The sequence below is a fragment of the Gorilla gorilla genome, chromosome 20 (genome assembly GCF_029281585.2).
Source record: "Gorilla gorilla gorilla isolate KB3781 chromosome 20, NHGRI_mGorGor1-v2.1_pri, whole genome shotgun sequence".
In the NCBI taxonomy this organism is placed as follows: domain Eukaryota; kingdom Metazoa; phylum Chordata; class Mammalia; order Primates; family Hominidae; genus Gorilla; species Gorilla gorilla.
Window position 1 is genome coordinate 44492920 of NC_073244.2, and position 19368 is coordinate 44512287.

The 19368-nt window shown below is 47.2% G+C and overlaps 1 protein-coding gene across 2 annotated transcripts in view; it reads right to left on the reverse strand.

Annotated features, from left to right (window-relative positions):
- PEPD (peptidase D) overlaps positions 1–19368 on the reverse strand; it is a 136167-nt gene that overhangs the window by 80209 nt on the left and 36590 nt on the right. For both annotated transcript variants that reach the window (XM_004060461.4, XM_055368905.2), the window contains exon 7: positions 12040–12084. In XM_004060461.4, the coding sequence (XP_004060509.2) occupies positions 12040–12084 (45 nt within the window). The remainder of the gene's footprint in view (positions 1–12039; positions 12085–19368) is intronic.

Sequence of the window (19368 nt, forward strand, 5' to 3'; positions counted from 1 at the left end):
ATGGGATATTTTTAAAAACTGGAGTCAATCCAAAAGTATAATTAGACACTGGACAGCAAGCCTAGAAAGCAATCAGTAGAAATTAGAACTCCAAGTATGTGGCTCTGAGAAAAACATCCACAAAAAGAATGGCATGGATTCCTTTCTGCAGATAAAATCAATAGGAAGCTTAAAGCTCTTAGTGATATGGTGAAGAAGATATGTTTCTTCTCTCAATAAGAAAGAAGAAAGGCAAATTAAAACTCTAGGAACAACAAAACAAAACAGATATATGTATGAAGGCTGCATTTATTCACATGGTACCAAAGTAACACCAGGCAGATTACTCTCCAGGTCAAGGGGGAAAAATGTAACCCAGTGATCAGTCTTAGCATCACTGATTGTGGGTCAACTAAGTATAATTTGTGTCTGAATGTAGTGCAGTAAGAAATACACATCACCTGGGATGTATTCCGGCAAATGTTTTAAACTTCTACGGCTTTAGATCTAACTTCCAGTTTGCAGGAAATATGGGGATAGAAGAACAAGCTAACCGCCACCACAAGCGAACAACCATACAAATCCAGAATTGGGATGCTGTGGTACAACTGGCCCGGCCTTTCAGTATCTGGGGGGAAAACCATCACAATACCCAGGTAAAGAGATAGAACTATATTGGCCACGTCCAGGATGTCTTATGGACAACTGGAGGAATTCCTGTTTATGTGAACTTTCTAACTTTCAGCAATGCATGTATGTATGTTGCTTTTGTTCTAATGAAAAAAAAAAAGAAAGAAAAATATTTTTCTAATAAAAAAACCATTCTTTAAACAGAGAATAAACTAAAATATGGAGTGATTTTGTACAGCTGGTGGTTATATAAGAAAAACAGTCTAGGCCGGGCACGGTGGCTCACGCCTGTAATCCCAGCACTTTGGGAGGCCGAGGCGGGCAGATCACAAGGTCAGGAGATCAAGACTATCCTGGCTAACACGGTGAAACCCCATCTCTACTAAAAATACAAAAAATTAGCTGGCCATGGTGGCGGGCGCCTGTAGTCCCAGCTACTCGGGAGGCTGAGGCAGGAGAATGGCGTGAACCCAGGAGGCGGAGCTTGCAGTGAGCCGAGATCACGCCACTGCACTCCATCCTGGGCGACAGAGCAAGACTCCGTCTCAAAAAAAAAAAAAAAGAAAGAAAGAAAAAGAAGAACAGTCTATGTGCTCTTGATGCTAGGAGCCTCCTCTTGAGGGAGGCCCTGGGCTTGTGACATCCGACCCAAAGAGAAGGCACTCCCGCCCTGATACATTCCTTAGTTCTGCATAGACCACGGTCACAGTCATCATAGAAACACAGTTTTATGGCTTTTTTTTTTAACCTTTTAGAGTTAACGTCTCCCCCAAACAGGTAAGATTTACTGCTCACATAAATGCAATGGAAATATTACAAACCCTAACAAGGAAACAGCAACAGAAGTCGGGAGGTAAAGATGGGTTGGAGAAAAGATGTGTAGAGAGAGCAGGGCCCCATCTGTGCAGCCTCAGCTCACCCAGGGCAAAGGCAAGATGGGGTGGAAAGTTCACGGAGCAAGAACTAAAGGAGGCTCAAATGTATGACAAGAAGGCAAATGGAACCCACGGAAGAACCAGCAATAAACATATGATGAAAAGATGGGTGGGGGTGACAGAAATGGCCCAAAGAATTCGCTTTGGGGAGGGGTGGTGTGGAGAGAGATGAGCTGGCAGGAGTCGCTGGTTTCACGATAACCTAGCTTTCCCGTACTGATTTTGCACTAGCGGCTTTTTAAACCAAGGGTACATATTGCTTTGACAGCACTTTAAAAACCTTAATGAGGTGCTGTCCATAATGGTAAATGTCCATTCATTCATTTCACATCACTAATAAGTAAGTGTCAGCTGGATGTACCAGGCACCGGTGATGGAGTGGAGTGAAAGGGCCACGTCCTCCCCTAATGGAGTGCAGAGACCATGGAGAGACGGATACAGCGCGAGTAAACACACAATGATGGAGTGGAAGGAGGGCTGCTAAGAGCAGGAGCTGGGGTGCTATGTGAGGGAATGATGGAGAGGCATGAGCCCTTTCGGTTTGGGGCTGGCCACCCGGTGAGTGAGGTCTGTAATACTGAGAGACCTGGAGAATGGAGGTGGGCAACCCAGCTGAGTCCCTCTGCACAAGGCAGAGAGTTCCCGGTGCACCCCCTGGCCAGCTCCTTTTCCTTTACTAAAGATGACCTACCTGCACCAAAGCTCCCAAAGGCCCACCCACGACTCTCACAAAGGTATCAATGCAAACACTCTCAAGATCAGCAAAGCTGGAGTGTCTGAGGACGCAGACCAGCACCCACGCCTCTGTTGGAGCAAAGCTGGGGTGTCTGAGGACGCAGACCAGCACTCGCTCCTCTGTCAAAGGGCACCTCTCCTGCATCTCCTCTTCCTCCTCCTCGGCCTGGCCAAGAGCCCACCTGAGCTGGCCTCCATCGAGGCAGCCCAGACAGAGGCCCCGAGGCAGGCGAGGATGGCGGGAATGCGAGGGGCCTGGTGGCTCCCCCACTCCCATCAGAGGCAGCAAGCCCTTGGGAACTTCAAGGGAGCAGCCCATGCCAGCCAGCCGCTGACTCACACGGTCTCCGTGACGCCACACAGCTGGGACAGCCAGCCATTTGTCACTGGGAAATGAGGCGGGCACCCTGCAGCGCAGCGACACCTTCCCGAGACCACAGAACCTTCTGGGGAATGTGGAAAAAACAAACCCACAAGCCCAGGGAGACTTTCTCGAATGAACGCCCTTTCTCTCGGCGGAGGCAGCCCTAAAGCCTGACAGCGTGCTGTTAATCATCATGAAGGTGTCTCTGATACCGCCATATGGCGGGTGCAGTCCCATTATCTGGGACCAGGCACTTGCTCCTGTCCCCAGAGGGTGACAGTTCAGAGCCATGGGCAGGACAGGGGCCAGCAGCTCAGGCTCCCGAGGTCCGAACCCACTTGCGGTCCCTCAGGTGTCATTCCCACTGCCACCCTCTATGACGCCAGCCCGGGGAACCCACTGTCAGGGAGCAGGTCTCTCTTCTCTCAAATGCAGCGATGATCACTAGGTGACAGCACGGGTGAGGGCCAGGATCTCCCACCCTCCAACCCCTTACTTTCTCCTGGAGCCACCCTCTGCCTTCATTCGGCTTAGATCCCTGGCCCTTCTCTATGGCCACTACTGTTGCCAGTGCTGTAGACTCCTCAGCCCTGTGCCCACCCATCCACACAGGCTCGGCCTGTGCCTGCTCCAGGAGCACTGAGCACTGCCAGGGGAAGTCATGCACTGGCAATGGCCAAGCAAGCCCCAGTCACCTCAGTGAGGCCCCCGCTCTGCCGTGAGCTGCAGGGGAACCCGCAGGAGGGCTATTCTCAACTTCCCGCACCTTCAGAAGATTTCTACCCCCAACTTCTGCCCCCCACGGGAGCCGCCACAGATGAATGAATTCCACTCCTACTTCTTGGAGCGCGCAGCAGCCAGCAGATGGGTCCACTCTCACCTCTCCTCCTCCAAACTCCAGGACTCCCCATCCGTCCTCTCCTCCCTCCCTTTTAAGGGAAGGTGCATCCTCTTCCCAAGCTCACACGCCCACCTGGGGATCCCAGCTCCAACCTCCACTAGCTCCTGCTAGAAGCTCCATGGCCACCGAAACAGCTTCCTCTACAAGTGAAGAACCCTCCCCTCACTTGCCTCCTTCTCCTCTTCCAGCCAAGCCTCCCCTACGCTGCCTGCCAGGCCCTAACAGTCCTTGCCTTGGGGGAGGAGGGAGAGCAGCTTTTGCGTTCTATTTTGAACTTCCTCCCCATCTCCTCCCCTCTCCTCTCCCCTCTTTGCTTCTCTCTTCACCCCCATCATGCTGCCAGCCCTCCCCTCCCCTTCTCGCAGAAGGCGTGGTTCCCTCTGCCTCTCCCTGCTTTCCCTCTGCACCCACCTGTGGGTTCTGGGTGCCCTGGAGCTCAGCGTGCGAGAACCCCCACCGTGCCCCCATCTCAATGAGGCTCTGCCATCTTCCTGCTGCTTCAGCAGAGACCCAGGCGTCATCCTAGACGCCCTCTCCCATCACATCCATCCGCTGCTTCCCACATCCAACTCACGGCCAAGGGCTGCCACTCCCCCTCCACGACCTCCCTCAGGCCCCCCCATTTCTCTCTATCCAGCCCCAGCCTCTCTGGCCTGGACAAGCCCTCCAGCCTCCAGGCCTCCAGCCCACCTGCCCTGATAGCAGCTGGGGATCTTTAGGAAATGCAAACCTTATCAGGCTTCCCCTCGTTTCCAGTGGCCTTTAGGTAGCCTCAGGATGAAGGTAAACCTCTAGTAGAGCACAACTCGCGTAGGTGCAGGCCATCTCCACCACTCACCCCACGTGCTCTCCCAGCCTCCTCCCTCCTCTGCCTGGAACTTGTTCCTGCCCACCTCTAGCACCCACCCGAAACACACTTTTCTAGGGGTTGGAGACGACCCCCTTCTACCCTCCCACCCTGGGCTAAATCCCTTCTCTGTGTTCCCTGGGTAGTCTAGACGAATCCTCAGAAACCTCTAACACTTAGAATTCTTTTAATTTAAGTCTCTTCTGAAAGGCCATATATAGTCCTGGAAGACAGGGTCCCAGCACCGGCACAGACACACAGTAACTATGTGTCATCAAAGCTACCTGTCCTTCCACCGAAGCCAGACAACAGCTCATTTCCAACAAGGAGAGCTGATGGCCTCATTTCAAAGAGAAAAGGAGGCCTCTCCACCCAACCCTCCCCACCCCATGGCAGCATGGGATGTGAGCCAAACCGGGCACAGCAGGGGCAAAGCCTCCTCAGGCTCCAGCAGCCCAAAATCCCTCTGCCACTGCCTCGTCCCAGTCCCACAGGTAGGAAGAGCAGCCCAGGGTGGACAACAGGAGCCCACACTCCCAGGCTCTGCACTCTGCCTCCCACTGCAGCTGGGGCATCCTCCTATGGTGATGAGCAGGAAGAGGTCATAATCTGCCAAAGGAGAAAGGACCACATCCTCCTCCCAGCAGAGGTGATAATCATCTCTGCCATCGAGGCCCAGGGACCTACTTGCTTTTCTAATCTTACTTTGGGGGAAGCGGAAAAAAAAAATCAAACTGAACCAGGGCGAATTATTCTACAAAGGCAGTTCTCTAATGAAACCAGCCTGGCTGGGCTTTGGCCTGGCCCAATTGAATCTATGCTTAAATAGACGTCTGCTGTGTGCTGGCTTAACCAATTATCCATAGGGCACTCTGGGCCTGAAGTCTCACCCAGGCGCCAGGCATAGAGGGATGCACCCCAGCCTGGCCTGGTTATCTCACAGCACAAACACCGGAAACTGTTTTTAAGATAACTGTAGAAAAGAACAGGATTTTCCAGCATTCCGCGCAGTTTCTCCCTGTCTTCAGGAGGAATGCACCACCCTGAATATGATGAGCCCATTTCCAGTGTTCTTGAGCATGAACAGATGAGGACAAAAGGGTGCCCCAGCCTCCGTGGGTCCACCGGCTCCTGGAGTGAGAGATGCATGGTCACACTCAGTCCCAGCCTTGTCTGCCCCAGGGGATGTGTGGGGTGGTTGTTAGAAGTATGATCTACAAGGCTGACAGCCCCATGAGAGGACAAAGGCCACCTCCTCCAGGAAGCAACAAAGAATCATGGCTCAGGACAGGATGACAAAGATGCCACCTAAGAAGTTTGAGCAGGCCAGGCATGGTGGCTCTCACTTGTAATCCCGGCACTTTGGGAGGCCAAGGCTAGAGGATCTAAGGCCAAGGCTGAGCACAGGAATTCGAGGCCAGCCTGGGCATCACAGTGATAACCTGTGTCTACAAAACATTTAAAAATCAGCCAGATGGCCAGGCGCAGTGGCTCATGCCTGTAATCCCAGCACTTTGGGAGGCCGAGGCAGGTGGATCACCTGAGGCTGGTCAAGACCAGCCTGACCAACATGCAGGAACCCCGTCTCTACTAAAAATACAAAAGTAGCCGGGCATGGTGGCACATGCCTGTAATCCCAGCTACTCGGGAGGCTGAGGCACAAGAGTCGCTTGAACCTGGGAGGCGGAAGTTGCAGTGAGCCAAGATTGCGCCATTGCACTCCAGCCTGGGCAACAAGAACGAAACTCCATCTCAAAAAAAAAAAAAAAAAAATCAGCTAGGCATGGGAGTGTGCACCTGTAGTCTCAGCTACTCGGGAGGCTGAGGTGGGAGGATGACTTGAGCCTGGGAGTCCGAGGTTGCAGTGAGCCATGATTACAACACTGCATTCCGGCCTGGGCAAGAGCATAAGACCCTGTCTCTAAAAAGAGAACTTTGGGCAGAAGTCAGCTCAGGCTCTTTGGCCAGGAAAAAACGTGCCAGGAAATGTGGGCACTGCACAGCCTCACAGAGAGTCCCCAGCTCATGGCCACGCTGTGGGCATCAACATGCCTGGAGGCTGCTCAAATAGACAGGGAGGCTGGGAGGCAAAGTCTCCTACCCCATGTAGGCCTGCTCTCCTGCTACAGACCTAAAATCACAAAAAGTAGATGAGGCAAAGATGTACTTGTGCAACCTTATTTTTTTCCTTAAACATTCACAAGTCACAGCACTGCCTCTGAGCATTAAACCCTGAATTAAGATATCAATTAACTGAGGTCTAAACACTCCACTGATTAAAATAGTAGTGAGACAAGGATGAAGGATTTCCAAAATCAGCCTCTAAGCATCAAAGTGGCACCGTGTTGAACAAAACTCATTTAAAGGGCCAGGAATTCCATCTCTCCTGGAGATGGATGTGCAGGGAATGATTCTATTGGAGCCAGGTGGGCGGGAATTCAACACCACTGAACCCGAAACACCTATCCCTCCCACACTCCATGACCCAGTGATGCAAAGGATAAAATCCCACAAGGGGAAGGACAGAAAGAAAAGAGCTGGTTGGAATTACATATCCTCCGGGGAATCAATCAATAAGTCCTCTCCAAGAAACCAAAGCCATGAAGAAAATGATGGTTTAGCTCAGCTGCGAGCTGAGTGTGCCTGAAACCTAGCCAGGGACGGGCAGACGTGGGGCAGAGGTCCACCTCCACGCTGGACCAGGGCCTGGCCACGCCTTTCCTTCTGTCTGATGCTCCCACATCCATCTCCTGCCTTCTGGCGCGCAGTGACTCAAGTTCTCACTCTCCCCTAGGAGTCCCACTTCCCATGTGGCTTTCTTGCTGGCGTAGGGTTAAATGCCTATTCATGAGGACACAAAGATGAGCAACGCTACTGGAATCCTTTTCACAGACACACCGAGAATTTAGGTCATCATCTACGTATCTTTTCTAATTTGGGACATGTTACCCAGGATGTAGAATCCTGGGACACGTCTACCTGTGAACCAACCACGGCTTCCCATCTCCTGTGCACACAGAGAGGCCGGGGAGCAGAAATAGACACGTTACCCACCGCCTGATTAATGCATGCAGGACACTTTTCGTTCTGTGTAATTAACAGCTCTAAAACCAGCAGATGACTCAATTTAACACAGTCTCGCTTAAAACCCAAGAAGGCACACGGCAATTGCTGACACGCCTGCTCTCCCCTGACGCTTCCAGAGGTACTTAACCGAAACCCAAGGCACTGAGCTATCAGGTGGTATGAAAGCATCTCCTTTTATTTCCCACCTTGCCTTCAGATCAATTTAATCATCTGCAAAACAGTAAAGCAGAACCACAGCCTAAATTATGGAAGTAAGATGCCTGCTCTTTTGAAGTTTCAACTTTTGACCTTCACATTCAAACTGCACTACCCAGCACAAGAAAAGAAATTATCCAGTTATGATCTCATGTTTGTGGCGAAGAGTATGATTATAGAGGAATTTACAGGAAATCAAAAAGGCGCTCCTTGAGAGAATGGAAAACAATAAAACAGTCACAGGAAGGAAATGAATGACAGCCGAACAAAAATGAAAAAGCGAGTTTGCCTGTGCTAGGAGAGGCTGCTTGCTGCCTTCCAATCAAGACAGGCTCCCGAGGAACCCCGTGTCCCCAGCCAAGCTGCTAGCAGAAGCTGGGGTGCATGTGGGTGCCAAGGAAGCCAAGCATCTGCCCCCTGGTTCTCCACCCTACTATACCCTGGCCCCAGCACAAGACCATTCCAAGGGTGCTGGACCGTACGTTCAGTGGCACCAGCAGTGAGCTGGGAGGATGACTGACACTCAGGCAGCCCCACTCCACGGGTGCCCCCTCAGAGCTGCAAGGAGCAGTGCAAGAGCCTGGGATCAACAGTCTGGGCTCAACTGGCATTTTCTTGGGCAAGTCACTAACTTCCCTGTACCTCAGTTTCTTCATCTGTAGCATGGAAATAACTAGAACACTTACCTAATACACCACAAATAAAATATCTTTAAATACAGTGACATGTGTTAAGTGCTTAGCACAACACCTTGTACACATGGAGTCTCAACAGGTGACAGTCAGTGTTATCAAGATGTGCCAGGCTGCAGCCTGGCTAACATGGTGAAACCCCATCTCTACTAAAAATGCAAAAAGTAGCCGGGCATGGTGGTGCGCACCTGTGGTGGGGAGGCGGGGGCTGAGGCACAAGAATCACGTGAACCCGGGAGGCGGAAGTTGCAGTGAGCCAAGATCATGCCACTGTACTCCAGCCTGGGCGACAGAGCAAGACTCCATTCTCAAAAAAAAAGTGCCAGGCTGGGTGCGGTGGCTCACGCCTATAATCCCAACACTTTGGGAGGCTGAGGTAGGAGGATCTCTTAAGGCCAGGAGTTCAAGGCCATCCTGGGCAACACAGGAGACCCCATCTCTACAAAAAACAGAAAAATTAGCTGGATGTTGTGGCGTGTACCTGGAGTCACAGCTACTTGGAAGGCTGAGGTGGGAGGATCACCTGAGCCCAGGAGGTCAAGGCTGCCGCAAGCTACGATCATGCCACTGTACTCCAGCCTGAGAGACAAAGTGAGATCCTGTCTCTTAAAAAAAAAAAAAAAAAAAAAAGACATGCCAGCCCTTCACTTATACTTTCAATCTTTGAGCCTACTTTGCAGGAGAGGAAACTGAGGCTGGGTGAATCTTCACATCCGTACCATGAGTTAGGTTTCACCACATCTCCGTTTTACAGATCAAGAAGCTGAGGCTCAGAAAAGTCAAGTGACTTCCTGAGCAGGGAGGAGATGGGGCTAGAATTCACATGTGCCCGAGTTGATGGTTTCCTGTTATCCCCATGACCCTTCCACAGAGAGAGGGTGGTGAAGGCATTCAAGACCTAAGGGCAAAAGATGAGTCCCTGAGTCGTAATCTAACATCATGGAAAGCCCACCCATTCCTGTTAATAAAGGACCTGCCCGCTGCCCCACACAGCATCCTTCCTTCAGTGCCCCAGGCAGTGTGATGATCATGACTACAGTGGACCCACCGAGAGTGACTGGGACCCGGGCTATTAAAACATACCCCTGAGCAGCAGGGACAATGTGACATTTCTAAAATGGTTCTACTGCCATCGACTTTCTGCTGCTTGCTTTAATAAAGTTGGGAGGTATGCTTAGGAACGCGGGCTCGACCTCAAAGCCTCAAAAATGTCACTTGAATTAAAGCATGCTTCTTTGAAAGTGACGAATTAATGACTTATACCTTAGGAGACGGCAGGAGTACAGGACCCAGCCGTGGTCTCCAAGGCACCCAAGCTGTAAGTGACCGCAAGGGAATGTCCCATGTGAGGCAGTGTAAGTGGACATGGCCCATTCTAAGTACCCAGGATTTATTTTTCTGCCAAATGGGAGCTACAGATAGGACAGGCTCTCTGGTTTCTCTTCAGATCCTATGAATCATTTGCCTTTTACGGACAAGTCAGGCATTTGTTACTTTATTTTTTTGAGACAAGGCCTCGCTCTGTCACTCGGGCTGGAGTATGGTAGCATAATCATGGCTCACTGCAGCCTCGACCTCCTGGGCTCAAGCGATCCTCCTGCCTCAGCCTCCCAAGAAGCTAGGACTATAGGAGTCCAATGCCGTGTTTGGCTAATTTTTTAAAATTTTGTTTTTGTAGAGATGGGATCTCTCTATGTTGCTCAGGCTGGTCTCAAACTCCTGGCCTCAAGTGATTCTCTCGTGTTTGTCTCCCAAAGTGCTGGGATTACAGGCGTGAGCCACCAGCTTGGCTTTGTTACTTTATAAAAACAAGAGGTGGCTGTGAACTTGAAGAACACCAGCCCTGTCTTCACAGAGTGTGGCTGTGAGGGGTGTCGGACCCACTGGCCTCTAACCCCGAGGGTCAGTATTAGTGCCTGTCATCAGCCCTCAGTTCTCCACCCCCAGCTCAGCCCTCTCTCCCACTGGCACCTACCTCAGACTCAACACACCCCAAGTCCCAGATCTGCCCCGGTATCTGGTCCTCCCAGTTGTCCCCATCTCAGTGACACACCACCTAGCTATGCGGGACAAAAACCTGGAGTCACCTTCAACTCTGCCCTTCACTCACGCATCATAACCGGTCCCTCCCAGGAGCTTTCCCTCTTGACTGCAGCTTCACCACTCAGATCTGTCCTGCCACAGCCCTCCACTGCCAGCTGGACCCCTGCAACAGCCTCCTAACTTGCCACCTGTTCCCACATTTGCCCTACAGCTGGGTCTCTAGTCTGAGGCCAAAATGATTTCTTATTTTTTTTTTTTTTTTTTTTGAGACAGAGTCTTGCTCTGTCGCCCAGGCTGGAGTACAGTGGCGCGATCTCAGCTCACTGCAACCTCTGCTTCCCAGGTTCACACCATTCTCCTGCCTCAGTCTCCCTAAGAGCTGGGACTACAGGTGCCCGCCACCATGCCCTGCTAATTTTTGGTATTTTTAGTAGAGACGGGGTTTCACTGTGTTAGCCAGGATGGTCTCAATCTCCTGACCTCATGATCCACCCACCTCGGCCTCCCAAAGTGCTGGGATTATAGGCCTGAGCCACCGCACCCGGCTCGAAATGATTTTTTAAATGCAAACCCAATTCTACCATTCTCCTGCTTAAACCCTTCAAGGGTTTCCTGTGTTTCCCATTCCTCTCAAGAAAAAGTCAAAACAGACACCAAGGCCCACCCAGTCACTGCCTGTCTCTCCAACTGTTCTCGGGCTCTGCTCCCTGGCTCCGCACTGGCCACACAGAGCCACCACCCTTTCTCTTGTTTCTGTGAACGAGTGGTCCTTTTGCCAGGGTCACTCTCTCCTACTCCTTCTTTTTCCACAGCCGATGCCCATTCATCTTTCAGGATACCTCCTTGGTCCCAAGCTCTAAGACGAGGCGAGTCAGAGCTCCCAGCTAGACAGGAAAGAAAATGTGATCATACAGACTTAGGGTCATATGTGAGAAGGCTACACATCTCCTTAGCAAGTGATGATGTGGCAAAGGCCTGGCCTCGCCTCTCTTCTACATTCTCAGTACGTGCAGCCATCCATCAAAGAAAAAATGCCTTGCTGCTGTCAAAGAGCAATGCGATGGCTTAGGAAGAAAACTGGTGGCACACTGGGATGGGAGGGCCACCTCCAGGGCCCACAGAGGTGGCGCCCAGCATAAGACAGCTCACTTTGTAGGCAGCTAGTAGAAGCCAGTTGTGCAGCAGGTAAGGGCTAACAGTATCACCACGGGAAGGAAGAAGGTGACAGAAGAATGCGTAGAACAGAATGCCACCTTTGTCAAGACACGCGCGTGACATGTTTACCTTTCTGGCAATGGGATTATGTGTTATGTTTATTTCTGCCCTTTTCACTGTCTACCTCGTGCTGGAGCTATCTAAGTTTGGTTTACTTATGGTAGGAGTTTTTTGTAAGATTGCAAATAAGGGAAATAAGTTTAACTGATGTTTAAGTGACTCATGCCCTTTCAAAAAAAGTACGGCCAGTCAACCAACAACAAAGAACAAGCAAAACAGAAAAGGCTATGGGAGAAGGTTCTGGGAATCTGCTTTCTGAGGGGCTCTCTGAGATGGTGTGGGCAGGAACAACAGGGCATTCCATCCCCATGAGCCGAGCACAACAAACAGGCAAGGTGACCACAGGCCGTACTCACCACTCAACGATCTCTGGGTGAAGAATGGTATTGTTGACTTCGAACCTGTAGGGTGAAAAGAAATCAAGCCCATTAATCCAACGGTCTGCCATGTCCCAGCAAGAACTACCTCATTCAAGACATGCACACATGATGAAGAGGGTCCCACACTTTAATTTCATGACTTTCTGACCCACAAAAGGCCTGTTGATCCCTTCCTTCAGCAGACCTGGCAGCCTGGGCCATGTCCTCCAAATGCAGTCAGTTGGAGAGCAAGCTTTATGGCTACAAAACACCAGCCCTGATCCCCACTAGGCAGACAGCATAGTCTCTTGTGTCAAGTATATCAAAATACACACAATAGGAGTACCAGAAGGAAAGAATGCAGAGAAAGCAAAAACCTCACCAATTTGATGAAAAACATTAATCTACATATCCATAAAGCTCCATGAACTCCAAGTAGGATAAATTCAAAGATATCCACACCTAGACACATCATAATCAAACTGTCAAAAAAGTATCTTGAAAGAAGCAAGAGAAAAGTATTAATAATTCATCACTTACAAGGGATCCTCAATTACATTAATAGCTGATTTCTCATCAAAACCTATGGTGGAGAGAAGGCAGTGGGATGACATATAAAGAGCTGAAAGATAAAAAAAAAAGTCCACCAAGAATTCCATATTCAGCAAAGCCATTATTAATAAATGAGGGAGAACTAAAACATCCCAGATAAGCAAAACCCAAGAGAATTTATCACTAGCAGACCTACCCTGAAAGAAAAACCAAAGGGAATTGTTTCAAATAAAATGAAAAGGTACTGCAGAGTAACCTGAATCCATGTGAAGAGAAAGAGAGCACTGGCAATGGTAACCATATAGAAAAATATAAAGACAGTATAAATGTATTTTTTGTCTGTAACTCCTTTTCTCTCCTGACTTAAAAGACAACTGAATAAAGCAACAATTGTAAATCTGTATTGATAAGTACAAAATGAATAAAGACACAATCCACATGCAATAACAGCACAAAAGAGAAAGAGGAAAAGGAGACATATAGGGGCAAGCTTTTGCATGCTATTTAAATTAAGTTGACATTAATGCAAACTAGATTTTCAAGTTTAAGTAGTCAATTGTAATCCCCATAATCATTAAGAAAACAGCTAAAACATACAGCAAAGGAAATGAGAAAGAAACCAAAATGTTACAATAAAAAAAAAAATCAAACACAAAAAAATGTAATGGAGAAAGTGAGGAACAAAAATGTTATAAGACATATAGAAAACTAATTTTAAAATGGTAGAGTTTTTCCTTATCAATAATTACTTTAGATGTAAATGGATTAAATTCTCCAATTACAAGGCAAGGATTGGCAAATGAATTCTTTTTTTTTTTTTTTTTAATTTTAAGTTCAGGGGTACATGTGCAGGTTTCTTATATAGGTAAACTTGTGTAATGGGGCTTTGTTGTACAGATTATTCTGCCACCTAGGTATTAAGTCTAGTGCCCATTAGTTATTTTGTTATTTTTCCTGATCCTCTTCCTCCTCCCATCCTCCACCTTCCAATAGGCCCCAGTGTGTGTTGTCCCCCTCTATGTGTCCGTGTGTTCTCATCATTTAGCTCCCACTTGTAAGTGAGAACATGTGGCATTTGGTTTTCTGTTCCTTCATTAGTTTGCTGAGGATAACAGCCTCCAGCTCCATCCATGTTCTTGCAAAGGACATGATCTCATTCTTTTTTATGGTTGCATAGTATTCCATGGTGTATACCATACCACATTTTCTTTATCCAGTCTACCATTGATGGGCATTTAGGTTGATTCCATGTGTTTGCTATTGTGAATAGTGCTGCAGCGAACATACACATGCATGTGTTGTTAGAACAATTTATATTCCTTTGGGTGTATACTCAGTAACGGGATTGCTGGGTCGAATGGTATTTCTGCTTTTAGGTCTTTGTGGAATTGCCACGCTGTCTTCCACAATGGTTTAACTAATTTACACTCCCACCACCAGTGTGTAAGTGTTCCTTTTTCTCTGCAACCTTGCCAGCATCTGCTATTTTTTGACTTTTTAATAAAAGCCAGACAGAATGATTTTTTAAAATATGATCCAACTATATGCTCTAAAGAGACACACTTTAGATTCAAAGACACAAATAGGTTGAAAGTAAAATGATGAGAAACGATATGCTACACAAACAGAAACGAAAATGGAATGAGAATGGCTATACTAACATCGGACAAAATAAGCCCTAAGATACAAAGTTTTACTAAAGACAAAGAAGGACATTTTATAACGATAATTAGGTCAATCCGCAAAGAAGATAAAACAATTACAAATATATGCACATAACAGAGCCCTAAGATATATGTATCAAAAACTAACAAAATTGGAGAGAGAAACTGACAATAGTTGGAGACGTCAATAATCTACTTTCGGTAATGAATAAAACAATTAGACAGGAGATTAAAAAGGAAACAGAAGACCTGAACAAAAACACGGTGGCTCACACCTGTAATCGCAGCACTTTGGGAGGCCAAGGCGGGTGGATCACGAGGTCAGGAGATCGAGACCATCCTGGCCAATATGGTGAAAACCCGTCTCTACTGAAAACACAAAAATTAGCAGAGCATGGTGGTGGGCGCCTGTAATCCCAGCTACTCAGGAGGCTGAGGCAAGAGAATCGCTTGAACCAAGGAGGCGGAGATTGCAGTGAGCCAAGATCGCACCACTGCACTCCAGCCTGGCGACACAGCAAGACTCCGTTTCAAAAAATATATATATATAGCGTGTGTGTGTGTGTGTGTGTGTGTGTGTGTGTGTTTGTGTATATATATCTCAAAAACCTAACAGGTAGCTCTAAAATACTCAGCCAATAGCAGCAGAACAGCCATTTTCTCAAGTGCACATGGATCATTCTCCAGGATACACTTTATGTTAGGTCACAAAACAAATTCCAATACATTTCAAAAGACTGAAATCACACTAAGCATGCCCTCTGACCACAATGGAATGAAATAAGAAATCAGTAACATAAGGAAAATAGAAAAATTGACAAATATGTAGAAATTAAACAGTAGACTCCTAAATAACCAATGGATCACATATCAAACCTTACAAAGGAATGAAAAAGGGGGAAATTACTACTGACTTTACAGAAATAAAAAAGTTTATAAGGGAATATTATAAATAACATACAGTAACAAATTGGATAACCTATTTGAAACAAATCCCTAAAGTCACAAACTATTAAATTGATATAAGAAATAGAAAATCTAGGCTGGGCACAGTGGCTCATGCCTGTAGTCCCAGCACTTTGGGAGGCTAAGGCGGGCAGATCACCTGAGGTCAGGAGTTCGAGACCAGCCTGGCCAACATTGCAAAACCCCATCTCTACCGAAAATACAAAAATTAGCCAGGCGTGGTGGCTTGTGCCTGTAGTCCCAGCTACTCGGGAGGCTGAGGCAGGAGAATTGCTTGAACCCAGGAGGCTGAGCATGCAGTGAGCCAAGATCATGCCATTGCACTCCAGCCTGGGTGACAAGAGTGAAACTCCATCTCAAAAAAAAAAAAAAAAAGAAAGAGAAAATCTAAACAGACCTTAACAAGAGATCAAATTTGTAATAAAAAACTTCTCATAAAGAAAAGCCCAGGACCAAATGTCTTCTATGAAATGAATAGAAATTCTATCAAATGTTTAAAGAATTAACACCAATCTTCATAAACTCTTACCAGAAAAGGGCCAGGTGCAGTGGCTCATGCCTGTAATCCCAGCACTCTGGGAGGCAGAGGTGGGAGAATGGCTTGAGGTCAGGAGTTCAAGACCAGCCTGGCCAACATGGCAAAACCCCATCTCTACTAAAAATAAAAAAAATTAGCCCAGCGTGATGGTGCACACATGTAATCCCAGCTACTTAGGAGGCTGAGGCAGGAGAATCACATGGACCCAGGAGGCGGAGGTGCAGTGAGCTGAGATCACACCACTGCACTCCAGCCTGGGAGACAGAGAGAGACTCCATCTCAAAACAAACAAACAAACAAACAAACAACAACAACAACAACAAAAACAGAAAAGGAGGCAATACTTTTCAACCACTCTACAAGGTCAGTATTACCTTGATGCTAAGCTAGACAAAGACACCTTAAGAAAACAAAATTACACACCCAAATTCCTTGCGAATAGAGACAAAAATTTTTCAACAAAACACTAGCAAACAGAATCCAGCAACATATAAAAAGAATATATATACATCATGACCAAGTGGGATTTTTTCCCAGGAATACAAGATTCCTTCAACATACAAAAAGAAATCAATGTAACACATCAATCATATTAATAGAACACATAATAAAACCATATGCTTGTATAAATAGATGGAGAAAAATAAACTGATAAAATCAAACACCTTTTCATAATAAATACTCAATGAACTAGGGAGGGAAGGGAACTTCTTCAACTTGATAAAGAGCATCTACAAAAAACTCCCTCAACTAACGTCATAGCATACTGAATGGTAAAAGACTAAAAGCTTTCCCCTAAGATGAGGAACAATGCAAGCATGTCTGCTGTCTCCAATTCTATTCAACTCTGTACTGGAGGTTCTAGCCAAGGCAAACAGGTGAGAAAAGACATGAAAGGCATCCAGACGACCCTGCAATTCCACTTCTAGGTATATACCCAAGGGAACTGAAAGCATATGTTCACACAAGAAGTCTGACATCTATGCTCATAGCAGCATTACTCAGAACAGCCAAAAGTTGGAAGCAACCCAGGTGTCCACCAACTGATGAATGGACAAACGAAATGTGATACGTATCCATAGAAAAAAATATTTTTCAGCCATAAAACAAAGTAGTAGTGACAGAATAAGCAAGCAGGGAAATCAGGAAAGATATAGAAGATATAAACAATAAATTAACCAACTTGACGTAATTAACATATACAGAACACTATGGCCCATAACTGCAGAATACATGCTTTCTTTAAGTGTATGTGAACATTTATCATAATGGTCACGTGCTGGAAGTTTCAACATATTTTAAAGGGCTGAGATGCAGAGAACGTTCATTAATCACAGTAGAATTAAATGAGAAATCAAAAAATATCCATGGCTCAAAGATAAAAATACAATGAAATTAGAAAATAACAATATGAAATATCATAACCTGTGAGAAATGCAGCTAAAGCAGTGCTTACAGGAAAACTCATAGCTCTAAACATACACAGCGGAAAAGAACACTGAAAATCAGCGATCTAAACTTCCATCCTAAGAATGCCCCTTGAAGAAAGCAATGAAATAAAAAGGAAACACATAAGAAAAATCTACAAAGCCAAAAGCTGCTCTTCGATAAGATGAACATCATTGAAAAGGTGACCCCAGGAGACAAAAGGATCAGGTCAGAGCACATCTCTGACACAAGAGAACCCTGTGTGACCCAGAGCTCAAGCTGGAGAACAAGGTAGCCTAGCACAAGCTATAGGTCTCAGCAGAGAAGCCTCGGCAAGACTTCAACTCTCTGGATTCCAAGACCTGCTCCTTAGCCAGGTGTGGTGGCTCACACCTGTAATCCCAACAGTTTGGGAGGCCAAGGCAGAAAGATCACTTGAGCCCAGGAGTTCAAGACCAGCCTGGGCAATGTGGCGAGACTTTGTCTCTACAAAAAATTTAAAAATTATCTGGGTGTGTTGGCGCACACCTATAGTCCCAACTATTCAGAAGGCTGAGGTGGTAAGATCGCTTGAGCCCAGGAGGTTGAGGCTATAGTGATTCATGATTGCACCACTGTACTCCAGCAGCCTGAGCAAGAGTGACTCTTGCCCAGTCTCTTTAAAAAAGCCTGTCTCTTTAAAAAAGAAAAAAAGACCTGCCCCATCTTAGGGAAGGATAGCACACACAAGCACATGCAGGGTCGTGACCTCCTGTCCTCCTGCCAGCCAGGGACCCTCCATGGCTTCCTTAATGGTGTTGAAAACACCTATGTAATGCCATGGTTGTGAGGCCAGCAGCCCTTCTAGCTAAGCCAACTGAACAGGGGCAGGGACAGGGGAGAGAAGAGAGAAGGGGGTAACAGCAGACTGAGAGGATTCCAGATCTCTGAAGCTTTCAGGATCCTTAACTATACAAACAGAACTATATGATTCAAAGTCAACCTAAATGTTGTGGAATCAAAGCCTTACTTATGAAATATCAAAGAGACTACGGGCAGCCAGTGTGGGTCAGAGTGAAGAACAGGGCAGCAGGTGACATAAATCAAAACTACAAAATAGACTCTGGCTCCCACTGCACCAAATGCCACTTTGACCCTAGGAAAAGCAGAGGCTAATCTACTCAGCAGCCAAACACACCACCACCATTTCATTTTACTCAACGTACGTATGCATACACACGTGCTCATGCACACAAGCAGCAAAGTGACCCAGCACAGAGTGACTCAGCACACAGACACAGATGCACACACGCAGACACACAGAGACAGGCATACGCTTGGAAAAGAGGCACACACGGACACACACAGCCATGTGCACAACAGGGGCATGCTCGGACACACATAGATACACCCCACTGTATATGCACACACACAGATGTAGGCAGGCATGAACAGAACACATACACACAAACACACACTAAGGCACAAGCTTAGGGGAATGTAGACACACATATACACACACATACTCAGACAGGCAAATACTTAAGACACACAAAAAGATCCACACCCTGATATACACACATACAGGTACACACAGACACAGATCAATCTATATACACAGATAGACACACACACGCACACACTCAGACACAAAAATATACTCAGAGAAACACAATCAGACACACACGGAAGAATCCAAAAGACAAGGTTAACAGGTTGAACCCTGGGTAATAAAATTCATATAGTTCTCATTTTTGCCTCCATGCTGGTTAGCATTTTCTACAATGAGCATGTATTAATCGTGTAAAAGTATCAACGAAATCCCACTGGGCCTGTGAGGGTAGGCGTGCCCTGGAAGCAGAGTGTAATTTCCTGATGAGCTCTAAATGTGGGCTGGGAGATGAGAGGGCCAAAGCCTCTGTCCCGGGCCACTGGCTTCTTCCCGGGCATATCTCACCCAAAGATGAGGCAGCCCCTCCACTCTGCTCCCTGCCAAAGGGTTGGGTCAGGTTCTCACCTCTTGAGGGTCCCTCCCTTCACCGAGAACTCCATGGGTCACAATTAGAAAGCCAATCCTGGCTGGGCGCGGTGACTCACACCTGTAATCCCAGCACTTCAGGAGGCTGAGGCAGGTGAATCACTTGAGGTCAGGAGCTTGAGACCAGCCTGGCCAACATGGTGAACGCTGTCTCTACTAAA